At 45.3% G+C, this 15,104-nt stretch overlaps 1 protein-coding gene across 1 annotated transcript in view; it reads right to left on the bottom strand.

Moving 5' to 3' along the window:
- Window positions 1-15,104, bottom strand: part of NID1 (nidogen 1) — a 99,124-nt gene that overhangs the window by 66,082 nt on the left and 17,938 nt on the right. Inside the window, exon 2 of the mRNA XM_068981722.1 lies at window positions 1,417-1,716. Within this exon, the coding sequence (XP_068837823.1) occupies window positions 1,417-1,716 (300 nt within the window). The remainder of the gene's footprint in view (window positions 1-1,416; window positions 1,717-15,104) is intronic.

The following is a 15,104-nucleotide window of genomic DNA, read 5'->3' as shown; positions in this document are numbered from 1 at the left end:
GCAGTGAGGGTCAGGGAGAGGCCATCACAGGCAGGGCACAGCTAGTGATGAGATTGCGGCTAAAGCAAACAAGCAAAAAGCCTCATCAGGGGATTGCCAATAATCTGGTCTAGCTGCTACAGCGGGGAGCAGAGAAGTCAGGATGAGAGGAGACTGGGCCCCCGAGGCAGGCAAGAGCTCTATACAATGGGCCAGGCAGTTATCACTCAAGTAAAGAGCATGCACACTTGAGAAATTTCAGCTTCTACTTTATCGATTTATTTTTTTTGCCATGCCATGCGGCATGTGGGATCTTAGATCCCCCACCAGGGAAGGAATCCAGGCCCCTGTCATGGACGCATGTCTTAACCACTAGACCACCAGGGAAGTCCCAAGAAACTGAAGGTTTTAAACAGTTTTCAAGCACGCCACTCAGGCGGGTACAGGTGGCAAAGCAAAACGTGTCAGATTTCTCTAAAGTGTGCTCTATGGGACACAATGTGTCCTATTTGGGAGGGAAAATGGTACAGCCAAGAGGTTTAGGGATGACTAAATCAAACTAAGTTAAGCAGGTGTCTGTACCGTAGGGCTTTCCAGAGTGAGACACTAAGAGGTACCTATAGTTTCAGCATTTCCCAAACTTATTTGGCCCAAGGAGTCTTTTTCCTCAAGGACTGTCTGTAGGAACAGTATTCTGGGGTACACATTTTGGGAACCACCAGCCTGGACCATCTCCTCCATTTAAAGATGCTTTTGGACCTTTCAAGTTGTACTCTACCCTGTCATGGTACAAAACTTAAATAATGGTGGAGTGAAATTATTTTTCCAAGGAGAAACTGAAGCGTGTCCTAAAGTCTCACTTCAGAACTAGTGAGGGCTTCTTGACCTGCTCAAATATTCCCCTTCTAAGTGCAGGTCCAAGCTCTACATACCCTAACATCTTTCCCAACCACTGAATCTAAAGAAACCGCAGCCCTGCTTATGAAGAAACCTGTGTCCTGAACCATTCACATGGTACAAATAGATGGTGGGGGGGTTGTCCCCCCAACTAGAACATGGGTCTTATCTTTAGTTCTTCACATCCCTTGGGACTGCTTTATTATTTTAATTTATCACTGCATATTCATAAACTTGTAATAAATTCTCTATCTAGGGCTGTAATTTATCAACTCTGTTCTTGCCATGTGGCTAGTTATCTCAGGGATCTTGGCTTTCTTTACATCTGATCATCATTACAACACAGATTTAGGTATCCTGCAGATAAGATTTTGAACATTTTAGACCTGCAATAAATAGCTTATTAGATTTTGCTGTGGATGTCCTATCTTTACCAATCACATGGATGTGGTGTACATGAGAGCAGCACAAACCAGAAGACCAAAGTGTGCAAAGCCAATGCATTAGACTATTTGCCCCTGTGCCTGGACGGGTGCTTACCTTGCCTTCCAGGGTGGGGTCCTTGCTAGGCCCTTGGTAGGGAGCCACGGATTCCCAAGTGACAACCACCACGCTGCTGGGCTTGAAAGAGACTTCTGGGAACCCTCTCTGGACACACTCTGCTGCCAGCTGAGTGACGGAGGGAGACAAGTCTTCCCGATAGTAGACTTTCCCCAGGCCATCTGTTGTGTCCAAGTCCGCCAGGAAAGGGGCGACTGCTCCAAAGGTTGGTGGGAAGGGCCCAGGGTGGGTTTCTTTGGCTGGGGGTTCACTCATGGCAATGATGCCATTTGTGGTGACCTGTAAAAAACCAAGCATCATTAAAAGGAGTGCAGAGACTTAGAACCAAATTTTGTGCATGCTCAGTCACGTCCAACTCTTTATGACCCTATGGGACTATAGCCCACCAGGCTCCTCTGTCCATGGGGTTCTCCAGGCAAGAATACTGGAGCAGGTTGCCATTTCCTGACCCAGGGATTGAACCCACATCTCCTGCATTGGCAGAGGGATTTTTTTTACCATTGAGCCACCTGGGAAGCCCAACCAAATATTGGGAACCACCCAGATACCCATCAACAAGAGAACAGGTAAATAAATTCTGGTCTTAGCATACAGTGGAATATTATACAGTGATTTTTTAAAATACATAAAACAACATGAGTGAATCTCACACGTATTAAGCTGAGCAAAAGAATCCAGACACAACCGTAATACATGCTATATAATTTCACCTACGTGAGATTCAAATACAACAGAATCAGCAAAAGCCATGATCTGGAATTATAAAACTCAGCACTCTCTTCCTAGAGAGGACAGCATACTGGAAGGAGCAAGGGCAAGAATCGTAGACCTTGGGTTAATAATCCAGTGGTTAAGAATCTGCCTTGCAGTGCAGGTGACACAGGCTTGATTCAGTTGGGGAACTAAGATCCCACATGCCTTGGAGCAGCTAAGCCCTAACACAGCAACTGGAGAGCCCAGGAGCTGCAACTAAGACCTGACCCAGCTAAACAAATACATAAAGAAAAGACTCACAGGACCTGACTCTGGCATATGACTTGGGGAAGGGTCCTAAACTTCGAGTCTTAGGTTTCCTATGTGTGTGCTTTGTGGCACAAAAAGCACCATTCAAACATAAGTCATCATCAAAGCCTGCCTTAATTTACTCAACAGATGAACTAATCATGACAAACCAGGGCTGAGCTAGAGCTGTGGGTCCACAAATGGGCACAACCCAGACTCTGCTTTTAAGGCACCCACAATCCAGAAGGATGTGGAGGACTAACACAAACAGATGATGGGAAAATAAGCAAATGAGACTCAAGAAGTAAATGTGAATGGGCCACGAGGCTGTCATTACTTTGAACAGATTAATGACCTGCATCAACAGCTAACTTTATTGGATGTTTACCATGTTCCAGACCTCTTATTAATAGTGAATCCTCAAAAGAACCCCATAAGAAGAGCTATTACTATTTTTTAAAGTTCTGAGGGTCATTTTTATTCTAATAAATTTGCTTTTTCCCCAAATTTTTCAAGATACATGTATTATGTGCATGATCAGAAAACAAAGTTTATATGTAAATAAAAGAACATCAAGATTCCAATGGGAAGCAGGCCAAAGGGTATTTCAAACAGTTTTCAAGAAGAAAGACCAATAAGAGGAACATGTTCCATTTCAACCTCACCAGTTATCAAAAGGTGCCAAGAAAAGCAATAAGGTGCTAACTCTCAGCTGAGAGTGTTTTTAACAGCCCCGCCAGGTAGATAGCAGGCACAGTGTCTGGGGTCCCAAAGATGTCTGCATTTGAATTTCTTCTAAAATAAGAAAAATGAGTATGATAATGAATCAAACCTCGATTAAACCTGTCTTTTGCCAATGAAGTTGTCAAATAGAACTTTCGCTATTTGTCATGGAGGAAGGACCCAAGAATAGCTGTTGCTATTATCCACATTTTTCTGAAGTGGAAAATAAGGTATTAATAAGTGAATCAATTTGTCCAAAGTTACCAATAAGTGGCAGCACCAGGATTTGAACCCAGGGAGACCAACTCCAAATCGACCCTTCTTAATCACTATGTTCACTTAATTCACTTAGTTCACTGTGTTCACTTAACCACTTAATTCAGCCTTCTTGAAACCAGTTATCAGTTACCACTTCTTGAAATCAGCTATCATGTTTTTTCTCTTTTATCTGCACCAGATCTTCGTTGCTGCACGAGGGCTTTCTCTAGTTGTGGCAAGCAAGGCTACTTTCTGGTTGCAATGCTGGGTTCCTCACTGTGGCGGCCTTTCTTGTTGCAGAGCATGGGGCTCTAGAGTTGAGGCTCAGCAGCTGTGGCACACGGGCTCAGTTGCCCTATGGCATGTGGGGTCCTTCAGGACCAGGGGTCAAACCCACGTCTCCTGCATTGGCAGGCAGATTCTTAACCACCGGACCACCAGGGAAATCCAGTTAACATTTCCTGAAACTAGTCTAAAGCCTATGAAAATATTGCTGCGTTCTTACCCAAGTAAAATCCACATTCCCTGGGAAAATGGGGAAGGGACCACAGACCCCTGGGGGTGGGCATGCTTGGGCCTCCTTGCAAAACCGGGCTTAGGATGAGGCTTTGAGTCTCTCCTATATCCTTCCAGGGCTCCCCTGGTGACTCAGTGGTAAAGAATCTGCCCGCAGTGTAGGAGATCCAGGGTCAGGAAGATCCCCTGGAGAAGAAAATGGCAACCCACTCCAGTATTCTTGCCTGGAGAATTCCAAGGACAGAGGAACCTGGTAGGCTACAGTTCAAGGGATCACAAAGAGTCGGACATGACTGAGTGATTAACACACACATATCCTTCTTAATACACAGTCCACTGGGGGCAAAGAACACCACACAAGTGGTCTTTTTACTTCTGGAGTCCATGAATTTTTTAAAAAATCCTGACTGCAATGGGAGTGACTTTGCATATGGCACCCTAGTTTGCACTTCAAGAAGCTACAGACTGGAAGAACGGGAATGCGTGGAAGGGAGTTGCAGCTGTTCGGTTGATTAGAAGTCCTGTGAGTTTTCCAGGTGACTTCCTTCCCTCCCTCCTCTTCCCATGGCCTCATCATTCAGTCACTTCAGACCTCATTCCTAGAGGAGGGGCGCAGGGGCAGACAAGAAACCCTACAACATGCCAAGAACCAGGTAAAAAGGTTCAGCGTTGATGGAGCCAATTTGGGCCCCGAGAAGGGAGAAGAGCAACAGGTTTGGGAGTTACTGGAGACTTAGAAAAACCCTCCCATTTTACCAAAGTTCATGGGCTGTTAAGTGTTCAGGTGACATAATTTCCATCACCTCCTGGCACCAGCAATGGTCTTCTGGAAAGCATGGACAGGCTGTAGAGAAGGCAGTTGGGGAAGGAGCCTCGTCCAGCTGGTCTCTCGCCCTTTTTGCCCCAACCCCATCCAAACATCTCCCAGCACAAACATCCTGATTGGGTTGCCGTGTGGGAGCGTGGGAAACAGCTCACTTTCTCAAGCCACCAGAAGTTGGCAGTTACCAGCTGCCAGTGAGAAGTGATCACACGGAGGCCACATACAGACAACTTGGTTTTAAAAAGCTGTTTTCCAGTGAAATTTAAATCAGGCCAACAGTTTTGAAAACGCTCCCGGTGTCTTTTATTATTGAGAATCTGGGCACAGGAATGTTCCTATTTTCATAAGAAATGCTTTAGGAATTGAGGTTTTAGACAAGTATGAATCCCTGCCTGCAAATACTTTGGACAAAGACCAGATAACCCTCATTAATATTAGCACTATTAGGAAAATTACTTTTCAGCCAGTTTTATGGCACATTCAACTCACTTCTCTGTGATAATGAAAAAAAGATGTCATATACAGAACATCCTGAAGTTTTGATTCTTAAACGTCTCAGTACACACTTTTGATTTTGTTTTTGTTTTCTCCAGATGTAACAGTTAATGGCAGAGCTGATGAACAACGTTCTCTTACATTTGGGTGCCAGTCTCATCTCACAAATCCATCCAGCTTGTAATGCTCCTACTGTACTGGTTCCTTTTCTCAATCTTTTTGAAGTTGAGCAATTCAGTAGCAGGGCCGGCGCACAGAAAGAAGAGCCTGAAAGGCCCCTAGTGGACCAGGGGGAGAGACTGAGTACAACTGAGACAGGCTGGGACCTGGGACCCTCTATTTGGGCGCCTGCACTTGGACCTGGACGAATGCCTCCCCCAGCAACAGAATACAAAGAAACTATAAAGTACTAACAATAGCCACATGCATGGGCAGTTGAGACACATTGTGAAAGGCCACAAACTAAGGGCCACTTCTGAGGATCCTGGAGCAAAAGCAGGTCACTGCACATGATCCCTGTGCACAGCACCACCAAGGGGGCGGGCAGACCACACAGGCCTCCTCTTCGGTCCCCTTCCCCTTCCCCTCTCCTCACCCCGTTCAGGGGACCAGTTCACTTCTCTCTAGGAGAGCGAGCAAGGGCACCTGTTTCTTGCTTTTGCTCCCTCGTGCTATAGCGTGAGTCCCCGTAGAGCCTTGCCTGAGTTTCTTGTCTGGCTTCTTATCAATTTCTATTGATTAAAGAGTCCAAGAACCAGGTGCGTAACAGCATCTCCAAGGGGACAAGACTGCAGACCACAGAGAGTCATGCAGTCCCCCTGTCCAGCTGCCCAGGGCTGTGCCCATAACAGACATGGATTGACCCAGCTGCTTAAGCTAGGAAACCTGGCTTGATTCCTTCCTCTTTCTCATCCCATGTTCTGTGTGTCCTGTCTCTGAAGTATACAGCACTTTCTCCATCCCTGAGACCACCAGCACCCTCTTCCTCACCTCTTGCATCCATATAATGGGCTATTTCTCACATCTTCCAGGGCTCCACTGAAACAACACCTTCTGAGATTTCTTTGGGTAGTACAGTCATTTTCACAGTACTGATTCTTCCAAGAACATGGTATATCTCTCCATCTGTTTGTGCCATCTTTGATTTCTTTCATCAGTGTCATAATTTTCTGAATACAGGTCTTTAATCCCTTTAGGTAGGTTTATTCCTAGGTATTTTTCAAAAGAACTAGGCCAAAAAATTTCACAATTTGTATGGAAACACAAAAAACCCTGAGTAGCCAAAGCAATCTTGAGAAAGAAAAATGGAACTAGTGGAACTTGACTTCAGACTATACTACAAAGTCACAGTCATCAAGAGAGTATGGTACTGGCACAGAAATCGGCCAATGGAACAAAATAGAAAGCCTAGAGATAAACCACGCACCAATGGGTACCTTATCTTTGACAAAGGAGGAAAGAATATACAATGGAGAAAAGACAGCCTCTTCAATAAGTGGTGCTAGGACAACTGGACAGCTACATGTAAAAGAAAGAATTAGAACACTTCCTAACACCATATACAAATATGAATTCAAAATGGATTAAAATCTTTAATGTAAGGCCAGAAACTATAAAACTCTTAGAGGAAAATATAGGTAGAACACTCTGACATAAATCAAAGCAAGACCCTCTTTGACCCATCTCCTAGCTCAATGGAAATAAAAACAAAAATAAACAAATGGGATATAATTAAATTTACAAGCTTTTGCACAGCAAAGGAAACTATAAACAAGATGAAAAGACAACCCTTAGAACAGGAAAAAATAACTGCAAATGAAACAATCAACAAAGGATTAATTTCCAAAATATATAAGCAGCTCATGCAATTCAATATTAGAAAAACAAGCAATCCAATAAAAAAAAAATGGGCAGAAGACCTAAGCAGACACTTCTCCAAAGAAGACACACAGATGGCCAATAAACATATGAAAAGATGCTCAATACCGCTCATTATTAGAGAAATACAAATCAAAACTACAATGAGGTACCACCTCACACCAGTCAGAATGGCTATCATCAAAAAATCTACAAGCTATAAATGCTGGAGAGGATGTGGAGAAAAGGAAACCTTCTTGCACTGTTGGTGGGAATGGAAATTGATACAGCTGCAATGGAGAACAGTATGGAGATTCTTCAAAAAACTAGGAATAAAGCTACCATATGACCCAGCAATCCCACTACTGGCCATATACCCTGAGAAAACCACAGTTCTAAAAGACATGGACCCCTTGTGGACATTCAGGTTTCCCAGGTGCCACTAGTGGTAAAGAACCTGGTTGCCAATACAGGAGAGACGTAGAGAATTGGGTTTGGTCCCTGGGTTGGGAAAATCCTCTGGAGAAGGAAATGGCAACCCACTACAGTTTTCTTGCCTGGAGAATCCCATGGACAGAGGAGTCTGGTGGGCTACAGTCCGTGGGGTTTCAGAGTCGGACATGACTGAAGCAACTTAGCAGCAGCAGCAGCACCTCGATATTCATTGCAACACTATTTACGATAGCCAGGACATGAAAGCAACCTAAATGTCCTTCAACAGATGAATGGATAAGAAGTTATTTTACATATATACAAAGGAATATTACTTAGCCAAAAAAAAGTACAAATTTGAGTAAGTTGTAGTGAAGTGTGTGAACCTACAGCCTATTAATACAGAGTGAAGTAAGACAGAAAGAGAAAAGCAAATACTGTATATTGATGCATATATATGGAATCCAGAAAAATGATACTGATGAACCTATTTGCAGGGAAGGAATGCAGACACAGACGTGGAGAATGGACTTGTGGACGCAGCAGGGGATGTAGAGGATGCGACAAACTGAGAAAGTGCTATTGACATATATACACTACCATCTGTAAAAGAGATGACTAGTGGGAAGCTGCTGTATAACACAGGAACCCCAGCCTGGTGCTCTGTGACAACCTAGAGGGGCAGGATGGCAGAGCCAGGGCAGAGAGGGTTGAGGAGAAATGGGTGGTAAGAGAAGGCTAAAGTAGAAATACATGGGCTAGAAAAATGTGTTTAATTGCTTACACTTCTCCAAACTCACCTTGGTGTTTCACCTACTTAACTGCAGAAGTTTTTGCATCTATGGTTCCCTTGGCCTCAAAGATCCTTGCTCAGCTTTCATCCTTGGCAAAGTCCCATTTCTCCCTGTGAAGCCCTCCTGCCCTCTCCAAGCAGGGTTTACCACCAGCTCCTGTACATCTGCACCTCTCTCTCTTTAGTTAAAAAACAACAGGAAAAAAAAAGGAACAAACAACAATAACAAAAAAAGGAAAAAACAAAGAAAAAGACAACATGCCCAAAATGGAGTCGCTTATGCTAAGCCCCGCATCACCAAATCGAGGCTTAATTATAGTTTCCACTATATGCAGGAACCATCTGATTAGCAGTAGTGAGGTAACCTGCTGGGTAGACCCCTGCTACCTTAAAGAAAAATAAATTTGCAATAATACAACCTACATTTTTATTTTGCCAGATAACTTTCCTCTTCCCACTCCCTTCTGCCTAATAAAGTCTTTCATTTCATACAGCTCCTCAGAGCTCCTTTCTATTTGCTAGATTGGATGCTGTCCAATTCAAAACAATTTTTGCTCAAATAAACTCTTAATTTTTAAAATATATGCCTCAGTTTATCTTTTAACAGTTTGCAAATTAGCACCATGGAATCCTGATTCAGGTTCCCTGAGTTGCAATGGCACCAGCACATTCCTTGCTGTAGATTATGTAATAGGGAAGAGCAAACCTGACTCCATATTGGATCTTTCTTTTCCTTTATCCTTTGTATCCTATTGCTTTTGCTATAGGAATGTTGCCTAGGGTCTGAAATATACAGGCATTTTCAAGGCTCTGGCCTTTAAAGGTATAACACTTTCCATTCACTACAGATAAAAAGTTGCAGAACAGAGAATAACATTTGTCTTGGTGGAAGTTTATAGGGACATTGTCACCAAACCTACATGGAGGACTGTTGTAAGAACACAGGATTCTCATACCAAAAAGTTTGCAGCAACCAACAACCCTTCCTGTTTGGTATAAAAAACAACCTGACTCGTAACTCGGGAAAGATGGTTTTTGGGGACACAAGTCCACCATCTCCTTGGTCTGCTTACTTTCTGAAAAAGCCACTATTCCTTGCCCCAACCACTCTCTCATTTATTGGCTTGTCAAGAGGTAAGCAGTATGAGCTTGGACTTGGCGACTGTTACATGGCAAAACTCTTGTGAATTTGCGGGCGGGGGGTGGGGGGTGGTGCTGTGCCATGTGGCTTGTGAAATCTTAGTTCCCTGACCAGAGACTGAACCTGTGTCCCTTGCAGTGGAAGCTCGGAGTCCTAACCAGTGCACTGCAATAATATTATTGTCTTAGGGTAACTCTCACCAAATACTGCCTAGCTGAGGTTTTTGGTAGAGTAAATAATACCTTGCTTCTTTATTGAAAAACAGCCACATACAGCACATTGACCAATGTAAACACCTCCCTGAATCCTGCTGACAGTTTACACTGCGACAAAAGAAGTTCCTTCAGCAAAGGTAATGTTCAGCCTAACGTTTTACTAGTACAACTTATCACCCCTGTACAGAACACACCTATTCATTCACCCCAAGGAACACACCAAACACCAGGCTCTTCATCCAGCTGCACTATCAATTACATCACAAAATGCCTCTGGTGAAAATGCAAGCCCCACACAGCTAACAGCTGGATCCACTTACAATCCTTTCAACTCTGTTGACAGTAAGAAGATGTGGGACAGAGCACAAACTCGCAATGGAGGAGCGGTCCCTATTTTAAAAAGCACTTCCAATCTCCATGCATCTTTAAAGTGAACCTAGAGACACGTGACGCCCAGGAGAAAGCCAAAGGCAGATACTCCAAACATTAAAATTATGTGTTAGATTTCTCACATTTAAGTGCACACTGAGGCAGTGAAATAACATCCATTTTCTGGCTTCAGTGAGCCTCGTAGCAGAACCTCAGGGCAGAAAGCAGCCTGCAACACTGAGGGGAAAGCCTTCTTTAGAACAGACGTGGTTAAGAATACTTGAGGTAGGCACAAATAAGAAACAAATGGGACCCTTTCAGAAATGCAAATAGCTGTACTGGGAAGACAATGAAATTGGTAGGAGTTGCAAAAGCAAACTCCAAGGGTGGGAGGAAGCAGGAACCTAAGGTAAAGTAATTTGGGGCCAAGAAGGAAAAGGCAGCAAATGCTTCCTGCTAAATTTGAGGCCTTTTACTAAAGCTGTTCCCATTTTTTAAAAGTTTAATACCACCACCCAGCTTTTCAGGTATATGAAACAGATAAAGAAATGACAAGACTTAATTTAGCTTCCAGTCACACAGTCCGCAAGAGGACGGGACCAAGATTTGAACCCACACCTGGTCAGGTCCATGACCTGCGCTCTTTCTGTTATATTCAGCCATGTAGTTTAGAGAAATTGGGAGCAAAAGTCCTGGAAGTTGCAAAGCTTCATGGGGTGGCTTCATGCTTAGAGGCCGGGCAGCTAGGAAAAGCTGGAAAACAAAAAGCCCTAAGAAAACAAAACCTTGAGAAAGAAGCCCCTGAAATAGCCTGAACTAGTAACAGTCAAGGTGGTGGAGACTGACTGATTCCAGCTTAGAGCCCAAAGCAGGGCCTGGGGCCGGACCCACTTTTTTTTTTTTTTTAATTTGGCTGCAGCATGTGGGATCTAGTTCCCTTACCAGGGATTGAACCCAGGCCCCCTGTGCTGGGAATGTGGAGTCTTAGCCGCTGGACCACCAGGAAACCCCTGACCCGCTTTTGTGGTATTTGACAGTTTACGAAGCATTTTCACTCCAGCTATCACAGTGAATCTAGTAAGTGCTCGGTTGCTCAGTCGTGTCCAACTCTTTGTGGCTGCATGGACTGTAGCCTGGCAGGCTCTTCTGTCCATGGAATTTTCCCAGCAAGAATACCAGAGTGCGTTGTCATTTCCTACTCCAGGGGATCTTCCTGACCCAGGGATCAAATCTGCGTCTCTTGTGTCTCACTGCATTGGCAGGCAGATTCAGTATCATATTCATCCTTCATTTGAGAAAAAAATGAATTTCCGCTTATAAGACTTGCCTAAGATCATACGCTGAAAGTGAAGGAGGAAACAGAACAGGCTCCATCTTGAAAGCAGGACTCTCATCTTGGGCTGGACTGTGGCCTTTGAACCATATGCCCAGTATCTATTGAAATGACACACCAACGGGAAAACCAGGCCCCCTGAATGGAAGAGCCCCAGGGCTCGTACCTAGACTCTCTGTTGCCTAAAAGAATACCCTAATTATCTGTGTAACCGAATAGAATCATAAATTCTATTATGCTTATTGGGGTATGACCACAGGCCTATGGATAATTGTCCACTGTTAACTACTTAGGCTTAAGGCATATGAATCACAGGTTAACTTTGATTGTATCTTTCTTTTCCTTTGTTCAGACTAGTTCCGGGGAATTTGGGGAGGTGAGTTTGGGCACATGCACTTAGGGTATATAAGGTTTTCAGAAAGACTGGTCGGGGTCCTTGGCTAAGAGGAGACTCTGCCTTGGGCCCGCCGGTGTATTAAACTGCCCTCCACTATCTGCATTGTCCTTCTGAATGAGTTTGTTTCCCAGAACACGTGGCTACAACATTTGGTGCATGGGCCGGGAAACTCCTCACTTTGAGGAAACAAGTCCCATTTGGGACTACTCCGAGGCCCTTCGGCTCGAATCTTCTAGAGGGAGGAAGGTGCCTCGCCCTTCTGGAAGGATTCTGCTTCTCAATGCCCAGACCTTTCATGTTAGCAGGTAGTGGACGGCAGGGAAACTGAGCGCTCAGGTGAGGAGGAACCCACCTGGTAGGGTGGAAGAGGGGGCCTGATCACCCCCCCTGGGAGGGACTAGAAGGAGCAGGGACCCACAGGAGCCTGGATTTGGCAGGTGGCAACAATTGCTTGGTACACAGGTTGACGAGCGTGTTAAGGCTTAGGAAGGAAATTTGTACATGGAAATTTGTACATGAAATTTAGGAGATGGTGTCCATGCCGTCTTGGGGAAAATTATTACCAAGCAATTGGCAGGGGATTTTTAGGAGAAGAAACTTGGTTTTTGTGTGTTCGTATTCTGCTCTCCCCAAGGAGGTGTCCCATCTTCTATAAAATTCTTGACCCCCTCAGAATTGTCAGGCTAGAAGGAGGGGGATACATGAGTGAATGAATGAATGAAGTTGCTCAGACATGTCCGACTCTTTGCGACCCCATGGACTGTAGCCTATCAGGCTCCTCTGTCCATGGGGTTTTCCAGGCAATAGTACTGGAGTGGATTGCCATTTCCTTCTCCAGTGGATCTTCCCAACCCAGGGATCAAACCTGGGTTTCCCGCACTCTAGACAGATGCTTTATCATCTGAGCAACCAGAGAAGTCAAAGTGAGTACAAATTGGCTTTTCCGGAGAGGGCCTGGGATGTGGGATATTTAACCCATCTGTATTTTCATCCGCACCTGATCAAGCCCACCAAGGCAGAACGGACTTTTAAAGTTAAGGGAGACACAGTCTTGGATCACATGGTGTTCTGGTTCGGCTGTGCTGACCAGCAGGTGAAGACACACCGATCCCCCTTCTCCCTCTGGGATCTGGCAGGTAAGGCTCTTCTCACCCCAGTTAGGAAGGAGGCAGAATGGCAATTTAAGTGTCATTGAGTGGAAATATCAGAAGTACATAGGGTTACTGAGAACTTCGTAGACAGAACGAAAAGGAAAAGGAGAAGAAGGTCCAAGAAGGTAAGCAAGATGAGGGGAAGTGAATCTAAGGCAACTGTACTGGAGTGCATGATTAAAAATTTAAAGAAGGGATTAGGAGGAGACTATGGGGTGAAGCCGGAGAAGACAATGGCAACCCACTCCAGTACTCTTGCCTGGAAAATCCCATGGATGGAGGAGCCTGGTAGGCTGCAGTCCATGGGGTCGCTAAGAGTCGGACACAACTGAGCGACTTCACTTTCACTTTTCACTTTCATGCATTGGAGAAGGAAATGGCAACCCACTCCAGCGTTCTTGCCTGGAGAATCCCAAGGACGAAGGGGCCTGGTAGGCTGCCATCTATGGGGTCGCACGGAGTCGGATGTGACTGAAGCGACTTAGTAGCAGCAGCATGGGGTGAAGATGAAGCCTAACCACCTCCACATACTCTGTGAGGTCGAATGGCCCCCTATGGGAGTAGGATGGCCACCAGAGAACACCATGAACTTAAAAATAGTGGAAGCAGTCTATACAGTAGACTGTTGGGATATGCAGTAGTCGTGGAAAAAACCATCGTTGAGGCTAGCTCTCTGCCATCATACTGGTCCACTCAACAGGCCGAACTATATGCTCTAACCCACACCCTCCAGCTGTCAAAAGGTAAGAAGACAAACACTGACACAGACTCCAAGTATGCTTTTGCCACGCTACAGGGCTCTGTATAAGGAGAGAGGCCTTTGACAGCTAGTGGAAAAGAGATTAAAATAAGGAAGAAATTAAGATCCTATTAGATGCTGCCTGGAGAAGGCAATGGCACCCCACTCCAGTACTCTTGCCTGGAAAATCCCATGGACAGAGGAGCCTGGAAGGCTGCAGTCCATGGGGTCGCCAAGAGTCGGACACGACTGAGCGTCTTCACTTTCACTTTTCACTTCCATGCATTGGAGAAGGAAATGGCAACCCACTCCAGTGTTCTTGCCTGGAGAATCCCAGGGATGGGGAAGCCTGGTTGGCTGCCATCTATGGGGTCGCACAGAGTCAGACACGACTGAAGTGACTTAGCAGATGCTGCCTGGAAACCACAAAGGATTGCAGTCATACACTGCTGAGGACGTCACAAAGAGGATACCCCCCAGGCTCAGGAAACAGACTGGCAGATAAGACTGCTAAACAAGCAGCTGAGGGCTTGGGGGTGACAAGTGAAGCCCCTATTAAAGCTCTCATATTGGCGGAGCTACCTGAGCTAACGTTAGACTCTCCAAAATACACTGAAGCCCAAAACAACCAGCCAAAGCAGAAGGGGCCATCAAGACTGAAAAGGGATGGTGAAAATTGCCAAGTGGCAAATTATTGGTACCGGAGGAGCTGGCACCCACTCTGGTAAGCCAAACGCACCAAGTGACCCATCTAGGCCATGACAAATTGGAAGAGCTAATTTGAAAATATTTCTTGGTTCCGCGCCTCTCTTCCCTATGCAGGACAAAATCTCAGAACTGCACTGCCTGCTCACAGGTCAAGGCTGCCTCTCGGCACAGACCGAAACCTCCAGGGATTCAGGTGAAAGGCTCGCTGCCCTTTGAACATCTGGATGTGGACTTCACTGAAATGAAACCTCACCAACACTGCCACTACCTGCTGGGCATGGTGTGTACGTTCTCGGGATGGGTAGAAGCTTTTCCTACGCCGACTGAAAGGACATCAAAAGTAGCCCGGTGCCTGCTTAGGGAGACAGTTGCCAGATTTGGACTTCCTACCAGCATTGGATCAAACAATGGCCCGGCTTTCGTAGCTGATTTCGTATAACAAGTAAGCAAAACTTGAAACATCAAGCGGAAATTACGTACAGCATATAGGCCCCAGAGTTCTGGGATGGTGGAAGGAACCAACTGAACACTTAAAGAGACACTCTCCAAGTGGACCTTAGAGACTGACTGTTCCTGGGTGGACTTGTTTCCGACGGCTCTGCTCAAGACTCAGGATGACCCCACAGTCCCAAGGCTCTTCTCCATACAAAACTGTGTATGGGAGGCCTCCTCCCATAATAAAACAGGTGTCAACAAATCTGCCTCAGGTAAGGGG

The sequence above is a fragment of the Capricornis sumatraensis genome, chromosome 10 (genome assembly GCF_032405125.1).
Source record: "Capricornis sumatraensis isolate serow.1 chromosome 10, serow.2, whole genome shotgun sequence".
NCBI lineage: Eukaryota > Metazoa > Chordata > Mammalia > Artiodactyla > Bovidae > Capricornis > Capricornis sumatraensis.
This window is presented reverse-complemented; position numbering and strand designations above follow the sequence as displayed.